This window comes from Nycticebus coucang, chromosome 23 (genome assembly GCF_027406575.1).
Source record: "Nycticebus coucang isolate mNycCou1 chromosome 23, mNycCou1.pri, whole genome shotgun sequence".
Lineage (NCBI taxonomy): Eukaryota > Metazoa > Chordata > Mammalia > Primates > Lorisidae > Nycticebus > Nycticebus coucang.
In genome coordinates this window covers 12,506,331-12,531,052 of record NC_069802.1, presented here as the reverse complement: position 1 = coordinate 12,531,052, position 24,722 = coordinate 12,506,331, and the positions used below count along the sequence as shown (strand labels likewise).

General features: G+C 44.9%; 1 protein-coding gene across 13 annotated transcripts in view; it reads right to left on the bottom strand.

Annotated features, from left to right (window-relative positions):
- Positions 1-24,722, bottom strand: part of APBB2 (amyloid beta precursor protein binding family B member 2) — a 425,552-nt gene that overhangs the window by 223,633 nt on the left and 177,197 nt on the right. For 11 of the 13 annotated variants that reach the window (XM_053577899.1, XM_053577898.1, XM_053577900.1 and 8 more), the window contains one exon: positions 15,312-15,430. The exons of 1 other annotated variant lie outside the window; for it this stretch is intronic. In XM_053577899.1, the coding sequence (XP_053433874.1) occupies positions 15,312-15,357 (46 nt within the window). In that variant the 5' untranslated portion in view covers positions 15,358-15,430. Of the gene's footprint in view, positions 1-15,311; positions 15,431-24,689; positions 24,713-24,722 lie in introns of those variants that run through there. One more of the 13 variants, XM_053577906.1, reaches the window with a different exon arrangement.

The window sequence follows — 24,722 nt, the reverse complement described above, 5'->3', positions numbered from 1 at the left end:
CTGAAATGCAGACCCACGCCCTTCCCCTCCTGTTTCACACCCAGATTCTTAAGCTGGGAAGAGGACAAGGGGCCGTAGAAACAGTCAGTGCCTCAGTCACAAACTGCCTTGAAAACTGCTGAGAACTGCCGTGCTCCTAATACAATGGTAAGACAAATGAGCGAGGCAGAGACAGAAACTCACAGAAATCTGTGAGGACACACTTACTTGCATTCCTAAGTTTCCCCCAGATTCCCAGGTTAAGCACCACTACACTAGTTGGTAACAATGTGAGAAAATGGGGCTCTGTAAAAATAAATCACCACCCTCCCGCCAAATCTCCTCAACTTCCTCAGGTCAGTTATGCGGACATCCAAGGTAACATCCCAATCCCAGGAGCAATGAGGGAGCTGGCACCACGGGTCCATCCTCTGATGTCACTAACATCTGAATTCTTACTGTCTCCAGACCAGTCACCTGGCCCAAGCTCTTACTAACTCTGCTGGTAGCCTGAAATCTGTCGTCTCATCACCTGTCTGCCCTCGCGCCCCAGCACGCTCCTGCACGCTCACCTTTCCAGGAGAACCTTCCACCCTCCTCACCAGGTATACTCCAGACCATGGTAAGCCATGGCTCTAGGCTGGGCCACCTGGGTTTGAATTCTGTGACCTCCATTTCCTATAAGTATCTCTTGGGTAAGTCATCTCACCCCAGTTTCCTCAATTATATGATGGAAATAATGAGAAGAAATGAAAATATGTACACCAAAGGCTGGTTATGGGAATTCAACAGGTGTGTGCAAGAAAACCACTCAAAATGGTGAGGGCACACAGTAGGTGCTATGTTCAGTGTCAGGGGTCACCATCACCAACATGGGTATTTGAAGAGCTCTGTGCTGATTACTGAGTAAAATCCCACCCTCTCCTGATGGGCTCTTAAGACTCTTACAGTTAGGGCCATAAGGGCAGAACTAGCCCCAACTTGGCCCTAATCTGTACAGACATAAGCCATTCCTCAACTATCTGACTCCAAGTGGAGACCCACGCTGGGCGCCCCAGTGCTCAGTGCACCATCTGCTCTGTCTGGAGTGCCCTGCCTTGTGTTGGCACCTGTCAAACCCTCACCAGCTCTCCAGGATCAGCTCAAATGCTGGTCCCACATAAGGTATCACCTGCCATTCCAAATTCCAGTGACAGCAATTAAGATGTTAACGCACCTAGCAATTTCCAAAGTCCTGCTCCTGTCCACCCCAGGGCCACTTCCTGGTCCACCTTAGAGAAATAACCTTTCCTCTCAGTAAAATGAGGCTGTCAAAACAAATGACTTATAAAGCCTTCCTGTGTGGGCGGCGCCTGTGGTTCAGAGAAGTAGGGCACCTCATAGTGACACAAGGGCTGCCATGCCAATCAGACCATCTATCTCATCAGCCTTCAAAGCAGAAAGAAAAAAGCAATGACAAGCACTGACAGGACAGTAAACCTTTCCCAGAACCCTCACCGCATCCCAGTGCACTTATTCTCACATGTCAGTGGCCAGAAGTCGCTTCCCTGGCCACATCTGTACAAGGAATGCTGAGAAACCGGGGCTGAGACCATCATGTTCTATTTCTGAGGCTGATCACCAGGCCACTCTGAGTTAAGCCAACGCTCTGTAAGCAAAAGTGGAGCAGGATATGGGTACTGAGTGGGTGACTGTGTCTCCATTTTCGTGTCACCACCTTGGGAAGAAGAAAGTCATCAAGAAAGTGTTTTCTATTCCCCAAAGCGGGTCCCAGTACCTGTAACAAACTCAAACTAGTGAACCTTTGACGTTGTCTCTCTATACAGACAAGTACAAATCGGCAGTCAAACGGCTCAAAAGTGGGGTGAGGTCTTGTTGCTCTGAATCCTGATCACAGCCTGACCACTAAGAAGTTTTGCTTGTGATGCGGTTCACTGTTCCTCAGGCAGAAAAGCTAGGTTAGCTGCAGTTCAGACTTTCAAGGTGCTCAGCTGGGGAACAGCCTCCTAAATGGACCTTCCCCAAACTGCTTCTGCTCTGCTCTCAGCGCCTCCCTGCCCCTCGGGATCACACAGGTGCATCCACTTAGCAGCTTGGATCTTCCATCAGTTCATGCCCCCGACTCATCTTTTAGCGGCTTCCCACTGCTGGTAGGAAAGAGGCAAAATTCCTCACCAAGACCCTCCAGTCTGATCTGGCTCTGCATCCTCCTCCAGCTTCATCTACCACGCTCGCTCGGTACGCTCTGGCTGCCCCAGCCCCTTGCTAGTCCGTGAACAGTTCCTATCCCCTAGGCCTGGAATGAGCTTTCCTTAGTTCTTTATAGGCTGGGTGTTGCCCATTCTTCAGATGGCTGCTCAAACATCACTGCTTCAGGGACACCTTCCTTGGTCACCCAGTGTCATGTGAGTCTGCCCAGTAACCCTCCATCACGCTGTGCATGCCTCCACAGCACGTACTGTGACCCACGATTATCTCCTCTGCTGGAGACAGGCTTTCCTATCACCTGTTCCCATCAGTGAAATGAACGGAAGCTGCACAGGAGTGGAGACCTTATCTCCCATCTGCACAGCTCTACCCCCGGGGTCCGACACACAGAAAGGTCCCTCGCCTGTCAGGGTTACCATCCTGGTTTCTGGACTTGCCTGGTACAGTAGCCTCTGACTCCTCCCTGTGTCACTAACTCCTCTACGTGGCCACCCAGGGACATGGCATCCCCGGGACCTGCGCCAGTACAATCCTGACCATGGAACTTCCTCTCTCCCCCACCACACCTTTCACTTGTCACCCCCTTTCACTCCTCTCACACCCACTGACGCATGGACAGCGTGGCGAGGGCTACAGACCCTGGGGCCAGGAGGCCTTGGTTCAAATCCCAACACTCCAGCACTTTCCCTGTGGCATCAAACAAGTTGCTTATGTTCCCCGTGCCTCAGTTTCCTCGTCCATCATGGAGTGATAACAGCAGCATCTATGTCACATAGGTGTAGTGAAAACTAAAGGAACACACATTAAGTGCCCAGAAAAGCAACTGACTATGTCAGTGTTAGCCATCAAGTAGTAAAAATGACCTGTGACTTACGGGCACGCTGTTCTCACCAGCACACGCATTCCTCTGGCCCCTCCCCATGTGACCCCAGTTCACTAAGTCCCTCTATACGATCCAATTTCATGTGCCCTTTAAATATGTAGGTCATTATGGAAGTTTTGAGATATGCGAAAAATCATATAAGTCTGCAGGGAGGACAGAAACAAACAAAACCCTCCCAGCAACACTGGTAAGTCGAGCAAATTGAAACTTTGCATGTGTGAATCATAAGGGATGCTGTCAACAGTGTTTCTTGGAAATGCAATAATGGCCCATAACATAGTCTCAAAACATTCGTAGTGACCCGTGTTACCACCCATGGCACCTGCAGCCTCACGTCTGATCAGCTAACTGCAGGATCTGAGTCACACCCACTTCCCGACCACCGTGTCCTGTTGGAGGAAGGGGCTCTGGAAATCGCTCTCTCCCTGAGTGTCACTGATTGCCCATCTTTACCAGCCTCCCTCCCCTCTATACTGCTCTACCATATAATCTGATTCTATATGATACAGTTTCCACCTTTGGTCACATCTACAGATGAAAAATATAAACATTTTGAGAGCAATGTGTAACTCTTCCTGGGACTGCACAGAAGTCCGCACACATCAGAGCACAGCAGGCATGGAACTGGTCTATCTCTTCGCCAGCTTTGATCACTCTTCTGCCTTGATTCCACCTTTTCCCTCAAACCGAAAAAGAAAGCCTCTTTAAATTGGACGCTGGAGCCTGCAGTTTGAGGAGCAGAGATCTCAAAGCCAAATGCTTCTATCAGTATTCAAGAACACACAGGAAATTCTCTTTATCCCTAACCAAGCCCCAGTCACAAGTACAGGACGATAGCAGGTATGTGTGACTTCCAGAGTTAGCCACCCCATGTGACCCCAGTTCCAAACAAGCAGTAGGGGACGTAAGCTCTTTGGGGGATTTTCATGTACTCTTGGGAAAGGGGGGATCAACTTTCCCCCAAATGGGACATTCCTAGGGAAGAATTCAGGGGAGAAAATAAATAGAACCATGGATTTAGGTATCTTCCATAAAATCAAAAGAGAGAGACTGACAAAAAAGTCAAGATGTTCCTTTCACGAAGCATTCTCTACAGAACCTTCAATATACATGCTTGCTGTTTTCTTTTCCTTACTATAGATTCACAACAGAAAGGTCTAGAAGTTATAGAGGCTGACAACAAACCAACTTATCTCATGACTCTGAAATATGCCAAGCCATTCATTCCTTTCAGAATTCCTTCGGTTTTATTTTGCAAGGATTTGTGTGGCCTTCATTCAGGTCATCAGAGTTCACCTTCCCTGAGAACAATTTCAGGTTTGCATAAATGGACAAGTGTCCAAGAAACCTGGAAAATGAGACGATTTGCTTTGGATTCAAAATTGCCCCATAAAAGTTACATACTTTTCTCCTTTCCCTTCCGGAGGCTGCTCACAGAGGATAGGTCTTAAGTTCCCAGAGTCTGGTTGGGGTATTTCCTCCCTGCGACTCCCTGAGCACAAGGTGCTGTGGCTGCTGCCCTGAGGATAACAAATTCTTCTCATGGCTTGCTGGGTCAGAGCCTGCCCTCGTAAACAGAAGGGAGCATTTCTAATCTATGCCCATCACTCAAATCCTCTTCACATGGAGCATGGGGAAAATGCCAAATACAGTTATTATCCCCAAAATACGAGGCATGGAGTCTACAAGTCCTCACCGAACTCTCTAACAGGGTCCCTTGGAACAAGAAAATTAGTCTATAGAAAGAGAAGAAAGGGGAGTCACACTTAATTCCCTCTAAGGACTGTTCTGTCAGCACACTCTCAAGAGTCTCTTTCTGAAAAAAAAAAAAAGAGTCTCTTTCTGCAACAAAAGCAGACACCCAAAGTGGCCTCTTTACAGGGTGTCCAATTCCTACTATAGAAGATGGGTCACAGACCAGTCACAGTTCCTGAAATGGGAAGTGATAGTTCCCGAGCACCCAAAGGAAAATAAAATAAAATAAAATACAACAAAATAAAATGTCAAATCTCCACCTCAGAAGGAGCAGATTCCAGGGGAGGTTTTAAAAAGAAGCAAAGCAAAGTTACAAAGGAGGGATTCTAATGTGGACTGTCCAAATTTAATTTCTTTCTTCGGTGAAAGATAAATACACAGAAGTAACTTTACTAGTGTTAACGCCAAACTATAACCTTATTTACCAGGCTTATAAAAGCAGGGTCCACGTTTATGAGTACCGAAAAATAACAGCAGCAGACAGGCCTTGGATAACCAATTTCCTAGCTTGCCATGTAAAAATCTGGAACCGAACTTACCGACTCTCATAAAAGTGGTGTCCTACGAGGAAGTGGTGTCCTAGGAGGCAGCCCTCCACAAGACATACACCTCACTACATTACCAAAAACATTCAGGTACCTGGCATCTCAATAGAAGAATCTGTAGAACATTCAATCACTGAATTAATATTTACTTAACGATTGCTATGTCTAAAGGTCTGTTGAAATCACAGATTGCAATCTGGTGACTAAAATGTCTTAAAGGTCTTTAATCACACTCTGGTGATAAAGTTTCCAGTCAACAAGATAAGCGGAGATGTCCGGGAAACACTCTCTCTGCCTGTTTCAAATACACAGAAAAACTAAATCAGAGATAATTTAACAACTTTTAAGTAAAAAACAATTCCAAATCATAAGAAATAAATACTTGGGCCCGAACTAAAGACAGAACTCAAAGTCCGTGGAAAGCTGAAGCTTTGAAGACATATAGGCTATTAGAACAGGGCACAGCCTTTATGTCCAAAAGCTAAGGTTCTGATGACCTACAGAGCTTAAAAGGTCATATTTCACTAGGAAGAAATCACAATTTCAAGACAGCTCCTAAGAAGAGGTATGATATCCAATATAGAGAAAGTGCCCCCCCTAAATGTACACGTTGTAAGAAAAAAAAAATTGTATTAAAATCATAATACTCAGGCGGCGCCTGTGGCTCAGTCGGTAGGGCGCCGGCCCCATATACCGAGGGTGGCGGGTTCAAACCCGGCCCCGGCCAAACTGCAACCAAAAAATAGCTGGGCGTTGTGGTGGGCGCCTGTAGTCCCAGCTTCTTGGGAGGCTGAGGCAAGAGAATCGCTTAAGCCCAGGAGCTGGAGGTTGCTATGAGCTGTGTGAGGCCACGGCACTCTACCGAGGGCCATAAAGTGAGACTCTGTCTCTACAAAAAAAAAAAAAAAAAAAATCGTAATACTCATATAAGGTGCTGGAACCTATTCCCCATGAATAGTCATGCAAAGCTTTGTCACATTCAATGGCAAGACACCTCCCTGAGCCGCTGGAACCTTTTCCCTATGAGTTCATGGCATAATAGGTATTAAAAAAAAAAAACTACTACTACTGCAAAAAAATAAAAAATAAAAATACCCAAATCATGTTCGACTTCTGCAATTTTAAGAGGTGCTCGACAACTTGCATTCATCTTTTGTTATCAGTATATATTGAGTATTCCAATTCTAATACAGTGTTTTCCTTTCCTAAAATGTGTACATTTTTTCTTTGCACCCTCTGTAGAATGTCCATGTAGCACCAGGTTGTCACATCAAGAAAACAATACAAACACTAAGTCACACGCAATGACATCCCTGGGGCAGTAACTGGGGCAAATGAGGAACGGCCCTGGGTTTTCACGGTCCTTGTCACAGGATTCCCAGATCCAACTCCTCCCACTAAAAAAGTCCTCCTGGTCAAAGTTTAACAACCAACAAGAAAACAATTCGCCATAAGAAACAGCCGACAGAAGTGGGAAAATCTGTGTCCCAGGGTTAGAAATAGAACAGTCTAAAGAGACTTTAAAAATACATTCAAACAATTGAAAAGAGCAAAAATAGGACAGTATGAAAGGACAGCAGATAAAGTTGTAGAAAAACTACTATAAATTCCCAGAGTGAAGGAAGAAAGGAAGAAAAGACTATAGAATATATACAGACGTATTTACTTCACTGAAATGAAATACTCAACGGACACACAAAAGCAACATGCAAAAATTAACTAGCAATGAAGGAATTACAAGTGAATTTTTTAAAAAAAATCAATTTTATGTTAGCACCAAAAAGAATAAAATACCTAGAAATAAATTTAACAGTGACAGACGGGACTGTGTTTGGCACACCTTTTGCGTGCAGGACATAACTACAAGAAGGACTCTGCATAACAAATTCAAATATTTTTACTTGGTTGGTTGTGCCCTCACATTAACCTGAAATTAAAAAATAAACTTAAATTAAAAGAAAATAAGAGAGATGAGCTGGAAGTTGTACTTGCAACCCACCCCTTTTCTCCTCCCACAATCCCTCGCGCTCTTTCTTTCCAACTTGGGCTCAGCAGAATGCCTCCCGCAAAGAAGGGCCACTCTGCCATCAACGAGTCGAGACTACACCATCAGCACTCACAAGAGCATCCATGGAGTGGGCTTCAAGAACCTGCCCCTCGGGCACTCAGAGAGATCTGGAAATTTACCACGAAAGAGATGGGGGTCCAGATGTGTGCAGTGATACCAGGCTCTACAAAGCTGTCAGGGCCAAAGGCATAAGGAAGGAATGCCCCATTCGGTACCCATGTACAGTTGTCCAGAAAACATAATGAAGATGAAGATTCACCACAGAAGCTCTATACTTTGGGGTGGCGTCTGTGGCTTAGTGGGTAGGGCGCCAGCCCCATATACCGAGGGTGGCGGGTTCAAACCCAGCCCCAGCCAAACTGCAACAAAAAAATAGCCGGGCGTTGTGGCGGACGCCTGTAGTCCCAGCTACTTGGGAGGCTGAGGCCAGAGAATCGCCTAAGCTCCAGGAGTTGGAGGTTGCTGTGAGCTGTGACGCCACACCACTCTACTGAAGGCGATAAAGTGAGACTCTGTCTCTACAAAAAAAAAAAAAACAGAAAGAAGCTCTATACTTTGGTTACCTATGTACCTGTTACCACTTTCAAAAATCTACAGTCAACATGGAGGAGAACTGACTGGTGATTGTTAGACACATCTAATAAAGTTAAAAAACCAAAGAAATTTAACAACAGAAGTAAGATTTGAACACTGAAAACTAGAGAAGTCACTGAAAAAAATTAAAGACCTGAATAATGTAAAGATATCCATGTTCATAAACTGAAGACTTAATATCATTATTATTATATTTTTAAAGAGATAGCACTTCACCATGTTGCCCCGGCCGGCCTTGAACTCTTGCACTCAGTGATCCTCCCGGCTGCAGCTGCCCCGTTAGCTAGGATTATGGGCACGTACCACATCACCCAGCTTAGATTTAGTATTACTAAAACAGAAATATTCTTCACAATGATCTTCAGAAATAAACTGAAAAGCTGATCCCACAGGGGGAAAGAATGGTCCTTCTGTTGCTGGCTACCCACCCAGCCCATCTTGAAACAAGGATCAAGGAATCTTAATAAAATATGTGCAACTCGGTGATTCACATCAAAGCCACTGAGGGGCGATGTAGGTGAAAGCTGGTGTGCTCACTGGCTGGGGCAGCCCCCAAGGCTCTCTGGTCCAGCAAAGGCACATCACCGGGTTGTCTCTCCCACCATACAGGGAGGTGAAGGCCAAGGGCATGTGTTAGGACCTGAAAGATGGTAAACAGTGCTGGGCAGGGGCAAAGCCAGAGGAAACTGGGGGAGGTCCAGTCCTGACTGACGAAGTATACAAAGTGTACAAGAACAGTTTGGAATACCAGGAGACCTACAGTGAGTTAAGTACCAAAAGGCAGTTTATAAAATCAGATGAATAGTAGGTTCACAATAATGCTTAATCCAAATGTACAGCCAGACACACACACGCGCGCGCGCACACAACTGTAAGGATACGTGCAGAATAATAAGGATGGGATTTTTTCCTTGCGCTCTTTGATATTTGCACATTTTCCAAAATAAATGGATTTTGTTTCTTCCTCAGGCAGAAGAAAAATCTAATATGTGCTATTTTTAAAATCTTGTTGCCTTTAACCTTCCCCAACTCCCACAACTACTCTCCGTTTATGGAATCTTCATACCCAAACTGTGAGACGCCCCAAAGGCCCCAAGTCTGGACAATCTGGCAGGGCTGCCTCCCGCACCGGCAGATCATTAAAACCAGAGCAGAGAGCCCCTCTCGGGAGACTCCAGGCCATCCGCACTGTGCTGGGTGGTAAGACCCACTTGGCGATTAACCATCTTGAACACGGGTCTCAGGGTCCTGCTTTTAACTCAGAATCCAAACATATCCTCAAACCCTGGCTGAGCGCAGAACTCCCTCCCCGTCTGAGATCTCCAGTTCTGCTGAAGCTCACCCTCCAGTATTGCATAATCCCTGGGCCACTGGCTTTTCAAACTGACAATTTCATGAAAATCAAATGAATGGCTCCTGAGCAGCAGTTTTTAACCATGATGAAAGTTTCCCCTTGGCCAGGAGCAGAGGCTCATGCCTATGTATCCCAACACTTTGGGAATCTGAGGCAGGAGGATCCCTTGAGCACCAGAGTTTGAGACCAGCCTGGGCAATACAGCAAGACCCTAGATCAAAAAAAAAAAAAAAAAGTAGCTGGGCATGGTGGTGCATGCCTGTAGTCCCAGCCACTTGGGAGGCTCAGAGAGGGCAGCTACTTTAGCCAAGCAGGTTGGGGTAACAGTAAGCTACGATCAGGCCACTGCACTCTAGCCTGGGCAACAAAGCAAGACTCTGCCTTTAAAAAATAAATAAATAAAAATAAAAGCTCCTCCCTCTATCAAGGTGAATCTACCTCACTGCGCTCAACTGCTTTCACTGCCTCTCTCGGGACCATCACATGAATAAGTTCACCACAGGCCACAAGTGCTTTGGGGTCACTATGAAGGTCAATAGATTGATTAGAAAGATATTTATCATACTCTGTTGAACAAACAACTTGTACAACATTCTTCCATTTTTGTCAACAGAGAAGAAACCTAGGAAGGCAGGATAACTGAAGCACAGAAAAGTCCTCAGCCAAGTGTTAAAAAGCGGTTCTTCCCTGGTGTTTAGGGTTGTGAGACCTTATGTCCTCTTTTCTTAGTTTTCTATATTCACATGTATTTATATGTGATTTTAAAGTATTATTACCATTACTGTATTAATTATTATTACTCCTTCTATAATCAAGTGTTCTCCTAGGGCCTTCGTACTGTCTATGATTGGGGGTTTAGTTAAATAAAAGAAGAAACACAAGATCAATGCCAGATGCTTTTCACGCTCAATCTTTTAAGCCTTGAAGACCCACATTACCAGAGGCCATGCTGTAGGACATAGGTGAGGGGATGTCACCAAAACGCAATCCCCCAAGCAATCACCAAGTCCCCTGACAGCCTGGCAGAGGAAACACAGACGGAGGCAGGGAGCAGATAAAGCTAGACTCAAACTGCAACTCCGCAAAGCAAGCTATTGTTTCGAGCCTCTGCTTCCTCATCTGTGAAAGGCAAATAATAAGGGGAACTTTTCAAAATTTACCTAATTTGAAATAAAATCCTTCCAGGTAAACACAGGACACGTGTGGCATGGAATGGTACCTCAAACGAAACCTTTCATCAGAGAAAGCAAAAAAGTCAAGGAGGAAAGGCCAAAGAAATAACCGTATGTGCCTGCTACTGTTTAAAGGTTTTTTTTCTTAAGACAGAGTCTCACTCATTGCCCTGGGTAGAGTGCTGTGGCATCGTAGCTAACAGCAACCTCAAATTCTTGGGCTCAAGCAATCCTCTTGCCTCAGCCTCCCAAGTAGTTGAGACTATAGGCACCCACTGCAGCGCCCTTGTATTTTTCAGAGACAAGTTCTCGCTTTTGCTCAGGCTGGTCTTGAACTCCTGAGCTCAGGTGATCCACCCATCTTGGCCTCCCTGAGTGCTAGGATTACAGGTGTGAGCCACTACAACTGGCCTGTTGAAACTTTTTCAATGGCATTTTCTTGCAGGCATAGAAAGAGAAGTACCCGCTCTCCAAGTGAGAGGGAAGGAAAGGCAGAAAGCAGGCTGGGATGGACGAGCGGCCGGCAGCACAGCCTGCAGGCTGCTCCGGAGCCCTGAATACTTCTGTGCTGTGGGGGCTCTGCAAGCTCCCTGCAAGACACTGTTCGGGAGCTTCCCAAAGATGGGTCCGCCCCTAAGCCCAGGGCGAGGGCATGAATGCTTAAGCACTTAGCACAGACAGAACAGTGTTCTCATGCACAGGGGAGAAGAGAGAAACGTTCAAAGTATATACGAATGCCAAAATACAAGATGTATTTGGGATGCAAGCTATAGGAGTGAGATTTAAGAGCTGCTTCCAGTTGGGCAACTTCCTAGGAAAGAGGGAAACTCTGCTGCACCTTAAAGCAAGCGCAGGATTTCAACAGGTTATCAAAAGATGGATCAGCACTCCCGAGAGGGAACAGCACAACCAAGTGAGTGGACAATGACTCAAGGGCAGAGTGAACCCCCGCCAGAGAGACCACAGAGGCTAGCAGGAAATCCCTACTGGATCAGAGTAAGACTAACAACAACACAGCGATTACTAACCGGGAATAATGGGTATTAAAAACAAGAAGTAGTGACAGAAAACGCAGTGCCTGTGAACTGGGGGGACATGGGGGACATTTTCAGCAGGGAAGCGGAGTGATCAGAGCTGCGCCTTGCTGAGATTAATTTGGCCGCTGTGCGGGTGTGGAATGTGCAGGCATAGAGATCACAGGCCCGAGGTCTGGAGACGACTGCATCAGTCCGGACCCTGACAGCCGAGGCAGGAGCGGTGGCTGCTCTAGGAACAAATAGGTACAAATAATAATAAACGAGGACATGATTTCATTAGTAATTCCCAGGGATACATTCTGAGAAATGCATCGTTCAGTGATTTTCTTACTGCGAACACTGTAAAATGACTGACACAAACTTAGACGGCATCACCCACGACGCACCTTGCTACGTGGTCCACCCACGACGCACCTTGCACCTTGCTACATGGTCTAGCCTCCTGCTCCTCAACTACAAACCCGCCTGGGGGCCCTGCACTGAACACTGTAGGCAACAGTAACACAATGGTAACTAATTGCATATCTAAATGTAGAAAGTTACAGTAAAGACACAGTATTATAATCTTTTATTTTAATTTTTTTTTTTTTTTTTGTAGAGAAAGAGTCTCACTGTACCGCCCGAGGGTAGAGTGCCATGACGTCACACGGCTCACAGCAACCTCTAACTCTTGGGCTTAATCGATTCTCTTGCCTCAGCCTCCCGAGCAGCTGGGACTACAGGCGCCCACCACTCTCGGCATATGGGGCTGGCGCCCTACTCACTGAGCCACAAAATATCTCTCTGCCCATCCCCCTCCCTTCCCTCCTCTTTTCCCCTCCCCCCACCTTGAATTAATTTGAGTTTTTCTCCTATGTGGGCCTGTATTAGATCGTCTATTGGCTTCATATTAGCATTGAGTACATTGGATTCTCACTTTTCCATTCTCATGATACTTTACTAAGAAGAACGTGTTTCAACTCCATCCTGGTTAATACGAAAGATGTCAAGTCTCCATCTTTTTATGGCTGAATAGTGTTCCATGGCACACATACACCACAGTACCTGCACTCTGTCACCACGTGAAACGTCGCCACGCAACACGTGACTCTAACATTAAAACTCTGGGATTAACACAAGCACAAACATTTGTACAAAAAGTCAGGGAAGGTCAGTCTCTTATTTTACTGTCCTCTGGATGCCTTTCCACATTCCATCAAAGAACAGCATTGTGTCCTGACAGGCCAGATAGCCCTGAAAGGCCGAACAAGGATCCTCGAACAGAAAGAAAATTCAAACTCCACTGTGACATATGAGCCTCAAAAACCATCCAGAGCCAGAAAAACCATCCAGAGCCAGCACCATGTGCTGCCAACCCTCAAGCAATGGTTCTGATCATACTTAATAACAAAATTATACACTCCAGAGAATGTTTCTCTTTTTCTTTTCATTTTTTTTTTTTAACTAGTTTCCCTTCTCCAGGGAACGGTATGTCCCTCTTCACACCAGCCTAGCACAGAAGCCCCAAGTCAACTTGTGGGCAAACAGAGTCACTGAGGCTAAAGATTCCTTCTGCTAGGAATGGCCTTACAGAATGTTATTTAAAAGCCAGAGGATGGGCAGCGCCTGTGGCTCAACGGAGTAGGGCGCTGGCCCCATATGCCGGAGGTGGCGGGTTCAAACCCAGCCTTGGCCAAAAACTGCAAAAAAAAAAAAAAAAAAGCCAGAGGAAGCAAGGTGCCAAGGAGGAGCTGGAGGGGAAAATGGAGAACAAACCAAACAACATGAATGACAGCCTTGGACTGAGGGATCGACAACACTGCTTAAAAAAAAAAAATCAAAGATAGAAACTAGGAGAGAGTGTGACCCACACTCTATTCTAGACCAAGTGCTATGCAGATATGTGGCCCCTGGGAAAGGCAGCCACTGTCTCCTTTCCACCAGAAAAAGGCACGAGGGACAAGCTCGGCAGGGACCGGGGTAACAACCACCATGTTCTTGGTTCTGAGAAAGGCTGGCACAATCCCAGTACCCAGCAATGGTAAAAGAGGAAGAGTTTTCTCCTAGAGGGCTCTTGGTAAAAAATAAGTGAAAAGAAGAGCTTCCTTGCAACTGGCACAGGGCCCCACAGCTCGGGGCCCTGTGTGACTCTGGAAAGTCACCTGACTGATGGCAGATATGTCATTCCCAAAACACTTAAAAAAAATAAGCATTCCCACAGATAGGAATTTTCCAGATAAATTACTTCTTCCACATGTTAGAATTTTAACCATTGGAAAGGAAAATGTCCTCAAAATATACCAGACTGAACCATGTGAAATTAACATTGTTTTGTAGATCAAAAGCAATCAAATACTAAGCATTCCATGTGGGTCAATTGCAGCATATGCCTTCCAACTTTCTACAGCGGGGGTAGGCCAGCTTTTTCTCAATAGGATCACAGATACTTTAGGCTTTGAGGGCCACAAGATAAAATAGAAATTATGTAGGTACTTACATAACCATTTAAAATGTAACCATTTAAAAATATAAAATTACTGCTCGGCATGGGCATGGGCTGGGTTTGGCCCAGTGGCCAGTTTGCCCACCTCTATTCTACAGTATAAAAATATAAACTTTATTATAATTATGTTCACTATGAAAACGGCTAATTTCAGAGTAAAACAGCAATACCCTTGGAGGTTCTACATGTGAAAAAGTTGTTTACCTGAATCTGCTGGCTTTGAAGTTAGTCATGGGTCCAAATCCCTATTCTGTTGTCAAGAATTTTCCCCTTCTCCCCCTGTTACTATAAAACGTTTTTAATGACCTGGTTTATTTTATAGGCAATTATTTGGTGTTTCTAACTTTTCTGTAAAGGAGAAAATCTGTGCTATACAAGGGAATGGGACTTAAAGGTGAACGTGAATAAACAGTTGGGAGCAAAGGTCCTCTGAGGAGCTCCCTCCACTACACCCCTCATTTGAAGCCAAAATTCCAGAGGGTTCAAAGGAAGCCACAAAAACAAATTATCTATACAGCTGGCCCAAAGCTGAAAGACTAAAGGGAGCAAAAAATAATTCCAAGACAAACGACCCTTTATATAAATAAAGAGCATTCAACGGGCAGTCATCATTTTTTCTCCTAAGTTAATTAGGGCTAACAGCAAATAGGAAAAGGCTACATTTGTAGCAGTTCCCAAAAGACTGTTGGAAAACTGCAGTGTTGGGAAACAAAGAAAGGCATCCCAAGAGATCCCCAAGAGTTCCCTCTTTCCAGAATGTTGAGAAATAAAAGCCAGGAACTCTCTCCCAACACATACTAAACCAAGACATACCCAGAGGACCTGTATTCTGGGTCTATGAATTTTTTTATTTCAAAGGAATTAACCCAATCACTGGGAAAGGTTTTAAATTATGGCACTCCTATTGTTTCAAAGGTTATATATTGTGATGAAAAAGACAAACTGAAAAAAAAAAAAAAAGGAGCCTGTATATAAATGGATGCATTGAAACAGAAAAGGGAAATCTGCTGATAGACACATCCGGTCTTACAGGCCCACTGGATTATATAAATCCTCCTTCAGATGACAATTGTTACCATTCGATGTTAACAACTCACCCTGGAGCAATCCATTCCTCTGTATTTCTAACCACTCTTGTTCAAATCTTATAAACCTTCACCTGTTCAGTACACTACAATATTCTACAACGAAAATCAAAGGGGAAAAAAAGGACAGAGACCAGTCCCATACGTACAAGAGCTGCCTGGAAGACGGTGGGCCTCCAGGTACCGTCTGCCCATAGCGACAGTCAGCACAGTGCAGGTGCCTCGGCAGTTCCCAAGTACGCGGGAAAGACTGAGGTGGTTAGCCGCGCTGGGGGGAGACAAAAAAAAAAGGTAGAAACAAAACAGAGACTTAGGATAATGGCTGCGGTTTTTTCATTAAAATGCTAATGATGACCACAAATTTCCAGATAACCGTGTTTATGAATTATTCATAGTCACGTGCGAGATGCAGTCTCCCTGACACGGCAGGCAGGCCCGGGGCTTGCTGGTGATTAGCATGCAGGCCCTGGAACAAGTGTCACGGGCGCACAGGTCACCGCAAGTCTCTCGATGAGGGCTGGCCCTTGTTAGAAGTCCAGAGAATCCCATTGGCATTTCACCAACGTGCTTAAATTTCATTCTTCCTAATATCAGGGAAAAGTACTAGCCTGGCTCTTTGCTGTGATATCTGAACTGATATCCTGTAAACATCCTAAAAGCTTGAAAAAAGAAAATTTTTGGTCTTGGAGAGGTTACGCATCAAGTTGATTTAAAAAACAAAAAACTTCTCATTGAAGTACAACACAAATATAAAAAAGTATACACACCACGAGTTGACAACTCAATGGATTTTCCTAAAGTGAACACACCAGATCAAAAAGGAGAACATGACTGGCGTCACAGGGGTCCCCTTCATGCTCCCTACTAAAGGTACATGTGTAACTCATATACATAGATGACTTTTGCCCACTTTTGTGGACATCAAACTGACTTACTGTCCGTCCTAGTTAATCTTTCATCTAAAAATCATATTCTAAACACCCACTATCTGCCCAGCCCTGTCCTAAGTACTGGAGCTACAAAGATGAGTAAGACACCATCTCTATGTCTAAGGAAAGTCAAGTCTGGGGGGAGGGAACGAGGGACGCACGCAAACTGGCCCCATCGGGCAGCGGGATGAGTGTCAAGCAGGGCCACCTAGCCTGGAAATGGAGAGGCCAGGGAAAGCTTCCAAGAAAAGGGATGCCTCACATGTCCTCTTGGGGTGGGAGCTGGGGATGAGGCAAGACCACGGGAAAGGCAGAGGTTAGAAACTACGTCCAGCACTGCTGGACACTGTCCAGGGTGAACCAGGGAAGAGAGCTGGAGCCAGATCGCAGCCCAATACACATATCAAAAAACTCCGACTTTATCTTGGTTGCAAAGAACCACAGACTCAGAATCAGTATCCTGGATGGGTTTGAAGAGGGCAGCGCGGAGGCTGGGAGGCCCTCGAGGCCGGTGTGGTTGTTACAATCCCTCAGACAGGACAGGAAGGGTGGAGAGAAGAATGAGCTCTTAGAACCATTCAGAAGCTAAAAGCAGAAAAACCTGGCTGACTTCACACAGGCGGACGGCAGTGACAAGTGAGGTCAAAAACACAGCAGCAAGAAGACGGTAGGCAAGGTTCAGGCAGTTCAGGCTGAGCCTCAGGGACTGGGGCGTGGGAGCTTGAGGTGGGAGGACTCACATATTCTTTTTTTTTTTTCCTCAGTCTGATACAGAAAGATTTACTTACTTCCAGGAAATGTTCACGTAACAAAAGACCCCATGATGCTGTTAGAGGCAAAGTACAGTGGAGGGCAGAGAGGGGCTGCCGGGGGACCCCAAGGCTCAAGCACCTGCTGCAGCCACCAGCCCCACAGCAAGCCGCTACACAGCCTCATGGCCAGAGGCGTGGGTGCCCCTTGGCAGGGGGTCGGCGGGGCATCACCCCAAGGTGCAGACCTGCACAGCATGGGTGTTTTCTCCTGGCACTGCAGCCACCTTTGGGCACCAAGGGTATTTGGCACAAGCAGCCAACCCACATATTCTTTAGTATGAAGCTTGAGGAAGAAGCCTGAGGCATACAAGGGATCACAACATAGAAAGTGGCAGAGACCGTGTCAGTGGGGACATCGCTGAATGAACACAGCAGAGGGAGAAGATTACAGGATTGGGGCTAAGAGCAGAACCCAGAGAGGATGGCAGACAGGTACCAGGATATAAAGAGATGAATAAAGATCAAAAAATGAAAACTACACACCTTTGGACCTGACATTTAAGAGTGGCTGACCACCCTGACTGAGGGTGTTAGTGAGGGATAGAGAGGCGGAGATCCAGAGCTGCCAGAGGGGGTGGGAGACTGAGGAAGGACCACAGACGCCTGCGGGGAGGCTGAGCACTGCCAGGGCATGGCCGTGGGCTGCAGGACTCAGATCTCAAGAGAGGACGGGAAAAGGCTCAGGAGTCCAGAGGAAGGGGCTGGCCTGGAAGAGGAAAGGGAATCTACAACCCTTCGACGTTAGAAGGTTCTCCTCTTATCCACGGGGGACACACTCCAAGACCCCCAGAAACTGACAGGTAGTCCCGAATCCTATCTACATCTACTGTGTTTTTTTCTATACATCCATACCTAGGATAAAGTTTAATTTATAACTTCCCTACAGTAAGAGATTAACAATAACCAGTAATAAAATGCAACACAACAACAAATTGCTATAATAAAAAAATAATACCATAGCACAAGTGATTAAAACCACGGAAAACGAAATCAAGGATACAAGGTTACTACCGTAAAGATAAATCTGGCTACAGTAACTTTATAATTAACACCATGGGGATGCTGGAGGCAACAGACAAAATGACATCAGTGTTCTTGAAAATAGCTGGCAAGGCTCTCTGTTGACAACAAGGAAACGACTGAGGACCCAGATCTTGAAATTCTTGGCTTCTGGAATGCTAGCTGGCAAAATTAAAGCAGCCCAACCCTGCTTCAAGGTAAACAAACATGCATGCCAGTCTATGTCAAGGTAGAAAAGAGCATTTGTGAGGTAAGCACACCCAGAGTAGAACTTAGAGGAGTATCAAAAAAATTAGCAAAAGATTTAGAAGAAGGCTCTTCTTTAAATGATCTTAGGTTTGGGGTGCCAACTTCTCTGGAGATTTATACATAGTTTTGTTACCACCATCTTACAAGCCTTGCTTCTTCAGAAGCTCCACTCAATGATCCTTCCTAGTATGAAAAATCGAATGAAAATAAAAAGAGGCAAACATTTGAAAGGAAAGGCAAGAGGTAGGGGAGGGTGGGGCAGGCAGAGGCACCTGCCCCTGGGACTTTCTGAGCCTCCTGCCTCTTAAGACGGCAGCTGGCAGCTACGGGATTCCACTTCAGTCTCCTGCACACTTTTCCATAGAGGGTTTCAGCAAATTCAGAAATGGGGTGAAATCACTTAGTTCTTGGAAAGTATTCCAGTAGTGTCGAAAAGCAATAAGATTCATTAGAAACCTAAAGCCATAGGAATCAGCTTTTATGCTCTGCAGGCTGCCTTCTGATCTCAAAAACTCTGGGGCTACCCCACAGCTCATCTATTCTGTTAACACGAATGCAATCCAGGCCTTCTTTGCAAATGAAAAGAATTTTACAACCCTGATGTCTTCCCTGAACTCTATCAGCAAAGAGAGGGTTCCCAAAGGCATCAACTGGGTGCCAGCTAAACTGTGTGGGCATCTGATTACACAGGCTACAGTAAACAGTTAATAAACACATAATAAGGCCTGGCGTGGTGGCTCATGCCTGTAGTCCTAGCACCCTGGGAGGCCGAGACAGGTGGACTGCTTGAGCTCAGGAGTCTGAGACCAGCCTGAGCCAGAGCACGACTCTGTCTCTAAAACAAATCTCAGTCTTCTTTCTGCTCTTAAGAAAGTGAAGAGACCAAGACAAACAACGCACCACTTGCTTGAACGCCAGCCATCCAGGAAAGGAAGGGAATATATGTGCCAGCCCGCGAAGTGTTTACTGTGCAGCTTTTTAATTACTCCATTTACGGCACGATCCGTAATATATTCACCACTGCAAATGATCTACCAGGTCATTAATCCTCACCAAATACATTGATGCCTCCCTCCTCTCCTACAAATTCTTATTATGCTGATGTGGGGAAAAATGCCAAGAATTCTCTCCAAAATAAACATGTCAACAGCCACCAGGGCTACTATCTGCCCTTCGCTATTCTACAACATAAAAGTATTTGCTGCTGTTGACACAAAAGATAAATTTGTAAACATTTCTAAAAAAAAGGCATTGCTTACAGCAACATTCTTTAAAGATGGTGCTATTAAAAGGTTGCTTATGCTCTTCAAAAATAATATATTCTATAACTTGCTAATCTCTGCATCAATCTGTAGTTACAGTTTAATTTCTGTTTTTTAGAAAACTCAAGGAACAAGACATTGAAAGTGATCAACATTTTCATAACAGTTGAAGGACTACCCATGTAAGCATTAAAAATGGGTTTAATTTCAACCACAGTGGATTACATTTTTTTTTTCTGAAAGGTACTGGCTCCTGTAGAGATTCTAGATGCCTGTTTGGTGACACGAGATCATCCATTAGTTTGCTCTGCTGGAGCATGATAATACTAAGTCCAAGGAAAAGGCACTGGCCTAGGAGTCACCAGGCAGGGGCTGGCTTTCTGCTTCCACAGAGCCAGCTGAAGGGAGATCCAACCAAAGCATCCTGGTGCGCAGAGAATCAGAGGGAGGAGCCCCTTGAAGTTCAAACACCAAGGAGAGCCTGGGTGTAAACAGGCTCTGAAAAGCCAAACGTGAAATCCAAGCTACAGAGTCAGGTCCAGAGCCAAGATTTACAGAGTCGGGATTTGAGTGGAAGGTAAACTGAAGGGAAATAGAAGGACCGGGTGTAAGGTTGGCTTTAAGTGTGGCAGCTGGGCTTAGCCTGCTCTTAGAGGACCGGCGGCAAGACAGCTGTTCTTGGAACTTTCCAGGCACAGAGAAAAGTCTGTCTGCTCCTCCACCCAAAGGCTTTGAGGTATTTTATCTGCCTCTCATAGTTTGGCTATTGCCTCTCCCTTGCTCTAAAGAGTTACAATTCATTTTTGTTAGAACACCAACCTACCCCTTCAAGTCAGCTATGATTTCGGAAACCAAATAAAATAATGAAGTTTAAGAAAACTAGACTTAAAACACCCAGCTCCAGGTGAGATCTAAAAGGCACAGTACACATCCTCTGTTTATTTATGACTTATTTATATATGACTTTTCTGTTTACTTCCAAGTTCTTAAGGAGGTCAAATAGTATTTCTTAGACAGAACTTTCTTTTCTTTCTTTCTTTTTTTTTTGAGACAGAGGCTAAAGCTGTCACCCTGGATAGAGTGCTGTGGCATCACAGCTCACAGCAACCTCAAACTCTTGGGCTTAAGCAGTTCTCTTGCCTCAGCCTCCCAAGTAGCTGGGACTACAGGCGCCCACCAGCTATTTTTGTTGTTGTACTTGTCATTGTTTTTAGCAGGCCCAGGCTGGGTTCGAACCCGGCAGCCCAGGTGTATGTGGCCAGCACCCTAACCTCTGGGCTATGGGTGCGGAGCCAGGCAGAACTTTCATTTGAAGTCAATTAGTACAAACACAGCCGAACTTAAAACATGCGGGGGGGTGGGGGGGGTGGTGGTGGTGGTGGTGGTGGTTTACTGTTATTTAACAAGACCTCTTTTAGAGAAATACAATAAGCACCATCTTTGGAACCACGAAAAGAAGCAATTGCTCTGATAGGAAGTACCTGTGGAAAATGTGGGACCAAGCTCAAAACTTGGAGAAGGGACAGTTTTGCCACTGCTTATTGTAAGTGGCTCTGGACAAATTACTTAGCTTTCTATGCCTCATTTGTAAAATAGGCTAAGGATGCCTGCCTTGCAGAGGTTTGAATGAGAACAAAATGAAAGGTGCAGGATAGATCAACAAATGTGAATTAAACCTTAATGAAGTAGAAAAAGTATAAACCACAACACACAGAGGATTGTTTAGAGCTGGGAAGGTCACAAGCCTAGTGGGTTCCACATGACTCTCACTGTCCCTTATGATAAGACTTTTCCAAATTATTTTCAACAGAACATTGCTTTGGCTAATTAATAAAATATTTTTCACTTAACTGCTCGAATAGGAAGTTCAGGTACTAATGCATTTTCAAATTAAAAAAAAAACTAAAATGTAAAAATGCCCCATTAGGATTTCCCCATTTTGTTTCTTCCTTTCACAACTTCTTATTCCAAGTTATTTCTTTTTCTTGTTTTCCTTTATAGCATCTTTGTGGATCTTTTTTCTCACTTTAAGTTCAATCCTTGCCAAAAAAAGTTAACACCTGCATGTTATTTAGCAGTTTACAAAGCGCCTTCAAAAATATTATCTTATTTTTCTTAAATTCTTTTACTTTCTTCTCTTTATTTTCTCTTGCCTCACTTTCAGAAACACAGAACTTTCTAAAACCAGCACAGAAGTAATTTTTCTCCTTGCACCAACTGTCTCCATACTAACACACAATACTTCGCAGTCAAGTCTGTCTAAAACAAAGCAGACTACATCCGCTGTACCTAATCCTGGCACATCCAACTTTTTGCAAATAGTTAAGTTTCAAGGTAATTATCTCTTTAAGTTAAAACACAGTTAGAAATGTGTAAATGTACCAACATATTAGAATAATACAGGTAAATCCCTTTAAGAATCAAAAATAACAAATGAAAAGTAAAAGAAATGAGAGGGGAAAATTGCAGAAAGAAAAAGGAAAGGAATAAAACTGTTGTTATTTTAGTTTCCAGTAAAATTTAGGGCGCCGGCCCCATATGCCCAGGGTGGTGGGTTCAAACCCAGCCAAACTGCAACAAAAAAATAGCCGGGCGTTGTGGCGGGCACCTGTAGTCCCAGCTACTCGGGAGGCTGAGGCAAGAGAATCGCGTAAGCCCAAGAGTTAGAGGTTGCTGTGAGCTGTGTGATGCCATGGCACTCTACCCGAGGGCGGTACAGTGAGACTCTGTCTCTACAAAAAAAAAAAAAAATTCCATCATCTGTTTTATCGGGGCTATTTTTCCCCAAGCTCTGCATTAAATACTCTAATCATCACATCTGCAAAATCCACAACAGGGTATACCCCATCTCATTAAAAAAGATGATCACTTGAGTTATGATAATGAGAAGGAGCATCTATTTGTGGTGTTAAGGACAGAAGTATTTCACACTTCCAGCAGTAAGCTTTCTTGTTACTTTTTTTGTTATTGTCGTTGCAGTTTGGCCAGGGCGGGAATTGAACCCACCATCCTTGGTATATGGGGCCGGCACTCTACTCACTGAGCCACGGAGCCGCCTCCAGTAGTAAGCATTAGCATGAAACAAACACCTGGTACTTTCAATCTGTCGTGATGACAACAGGACCCTTGAAACCTTAGGTTTCCTCTCAGAACTTCCATATACTGTCCATCCTGCTTTATCAACAAAGGAACATGAGGTGTCTGAAACAAAAATATTAATTCTACTACGTGAAAGTAAACATTGATTTTTTTTAAACAAAGAGTTTATAAACTCTAGATAAGAAATTAGATCAGATTGCCTTACACATTCAAACCCTGGAGGACATAAAACCTTCAAGATTTGAACTAACTACCCTTTTGCTTTACAATGGGTAAGGCCCAAATAATTCAAAAATAATCCTTGATGTACTTTAACGATATATTAAACACTCTAAAAAAGTCAGTTGTTAATCTTAAAATTGGAGGACTAATGAAATTAAGGAGAAAAATTGAAAAAGAAAATGTTTGGTTCTGATTCTGCTGTGGTTTACTTGTTCAACGGATGCAAGCCTTTGACACATGATGAAACCTGCATTTTGCAAAAGAAACTCTGAGTGACTTTTATCATAGGAAAGATGTCAAGATCTAGCATTTTTTGATAGAATGTAAGGAATCATGGAAGCTCAGTTCCCTACAGAACACAACCGGAATCCCTGGATAGAAAAGCTCTTGGAGGCTCGGCGCCTGTGGCTCAAGCGGCTAAGGTGCCAGCCACATACAGCTGAGCTGGCAGGTTCGAATCCAGCCTGGGCCTGGTAAACAATGATGGCTGCAACCAAAAAATAGCCGGGCGTTGTGGCAGGCACCTATCGTCTCAGCTACTTGGGAGGTGGAGGCAGCAGAATCGCTTGAGCCCAGGAGCTGGAGGTTGCTGTGAGCTGTGATGCCATGGCACTCTACCTAGGGTGACAGCTTGAGGCTCTGTCTCAAAAAAAAGAAACGAAAAGCTCTTGGAAACTACTGTATAGAGCTGAGAAAGCTGACCCACGTGAGACCATGGCTCCAGGGAAAGGAGGCCATTTTTTTGTAATGCTGGAAATATTGTTATACTTGCGACTGGGTTTGAGGTCAGACCTGGAATGAACACTTTAGAGATAACTGTCCATGCTCCCCCTATTTCTCAAATCAAGAAAGAGTAGCACTCAGTTCATCCTGAAGTGAGAGCAACAATCTTTGAATGAAAGTGAAGAGTGACCAAATTAACCCCCCATTAAGTGGACTGGACAACCACATATCTAAATTCAAATGAACCTCAAATTTTTTCAGTTACATGTGTTAGATCACAATCACGGGCTCATAGCCATTCCCTCTCAAAGCTCCACTGAACGACAGTACGTGAGGGGCAGAGACAAGCTCATGAGAAAAAAAAGGGAGAGGACCAAGGAATGGGGAAAACTGCTAGAAAATGAAAAGCAGAGGGGTGAATTTGCAAAGCAGAGGCAGACAAAACTTACGCATCCGCAGGAAGAACTGTCCAAAGTAACAAGCCAAATATGGGACACAGAATTGGAAGAACGTGCAAGGTAAGGCACAAGGTGATGGGTTGAGGGGAAGGCAGAGAATTGCTCACATGTGTTTTAAGGAGCAAACCTCCCAGTGGTATAGTTCTTACGCCATGAAGCTTGGTAACGACCCTCCTCCCAACACAGCAGAAGAATGTTCACGTTTGCTCCTTGCAAAGGTTCAACTCACTTGACAGGGTGTGGACTCGGGACACGAGGAGGTGCCACACTGACAGAGGGCAGAGGGGAAGTGTGCACTCCAGCCCTGCCCTGCTGGATTCCCAGGGCGCTGGATGGGCAGGAACCGGGAAGATTTTTCTGGAGAAACTCCAGCCCAAGTAAAGAGATCCACAGTTACCAAAATTGAAAAGCAAGAAGACTTCTACAAGAAGGTGGTCATCCTATGGCGAGGCTACCAGTTGACAAAGCCTCGCTCAGCGCCTTCTCGGAAACAGAAAATGACAGTGTGAACGCCAGACATGTGATGCAGGGTCCAGAGTGACAGACAGAAGCCTCAGGAGGAAAGAGAGTCAGCGCAGGGAGAAAACGTCAAATATACATGTTTAATAACCCCAAGAGAATAAAAGATACCACATCTAGAAAGCAATGAAGAACAGGATGCTATAAAACAGAAATACAGAACCTCCAGAGTTGACTGCCCCCTACACGGACACCTCCGTAAGTTGACCTACTTTTCATTGACCAGACACGCACCACATGTAGTGTCAGTCCAGCAGGCCCAGTTCC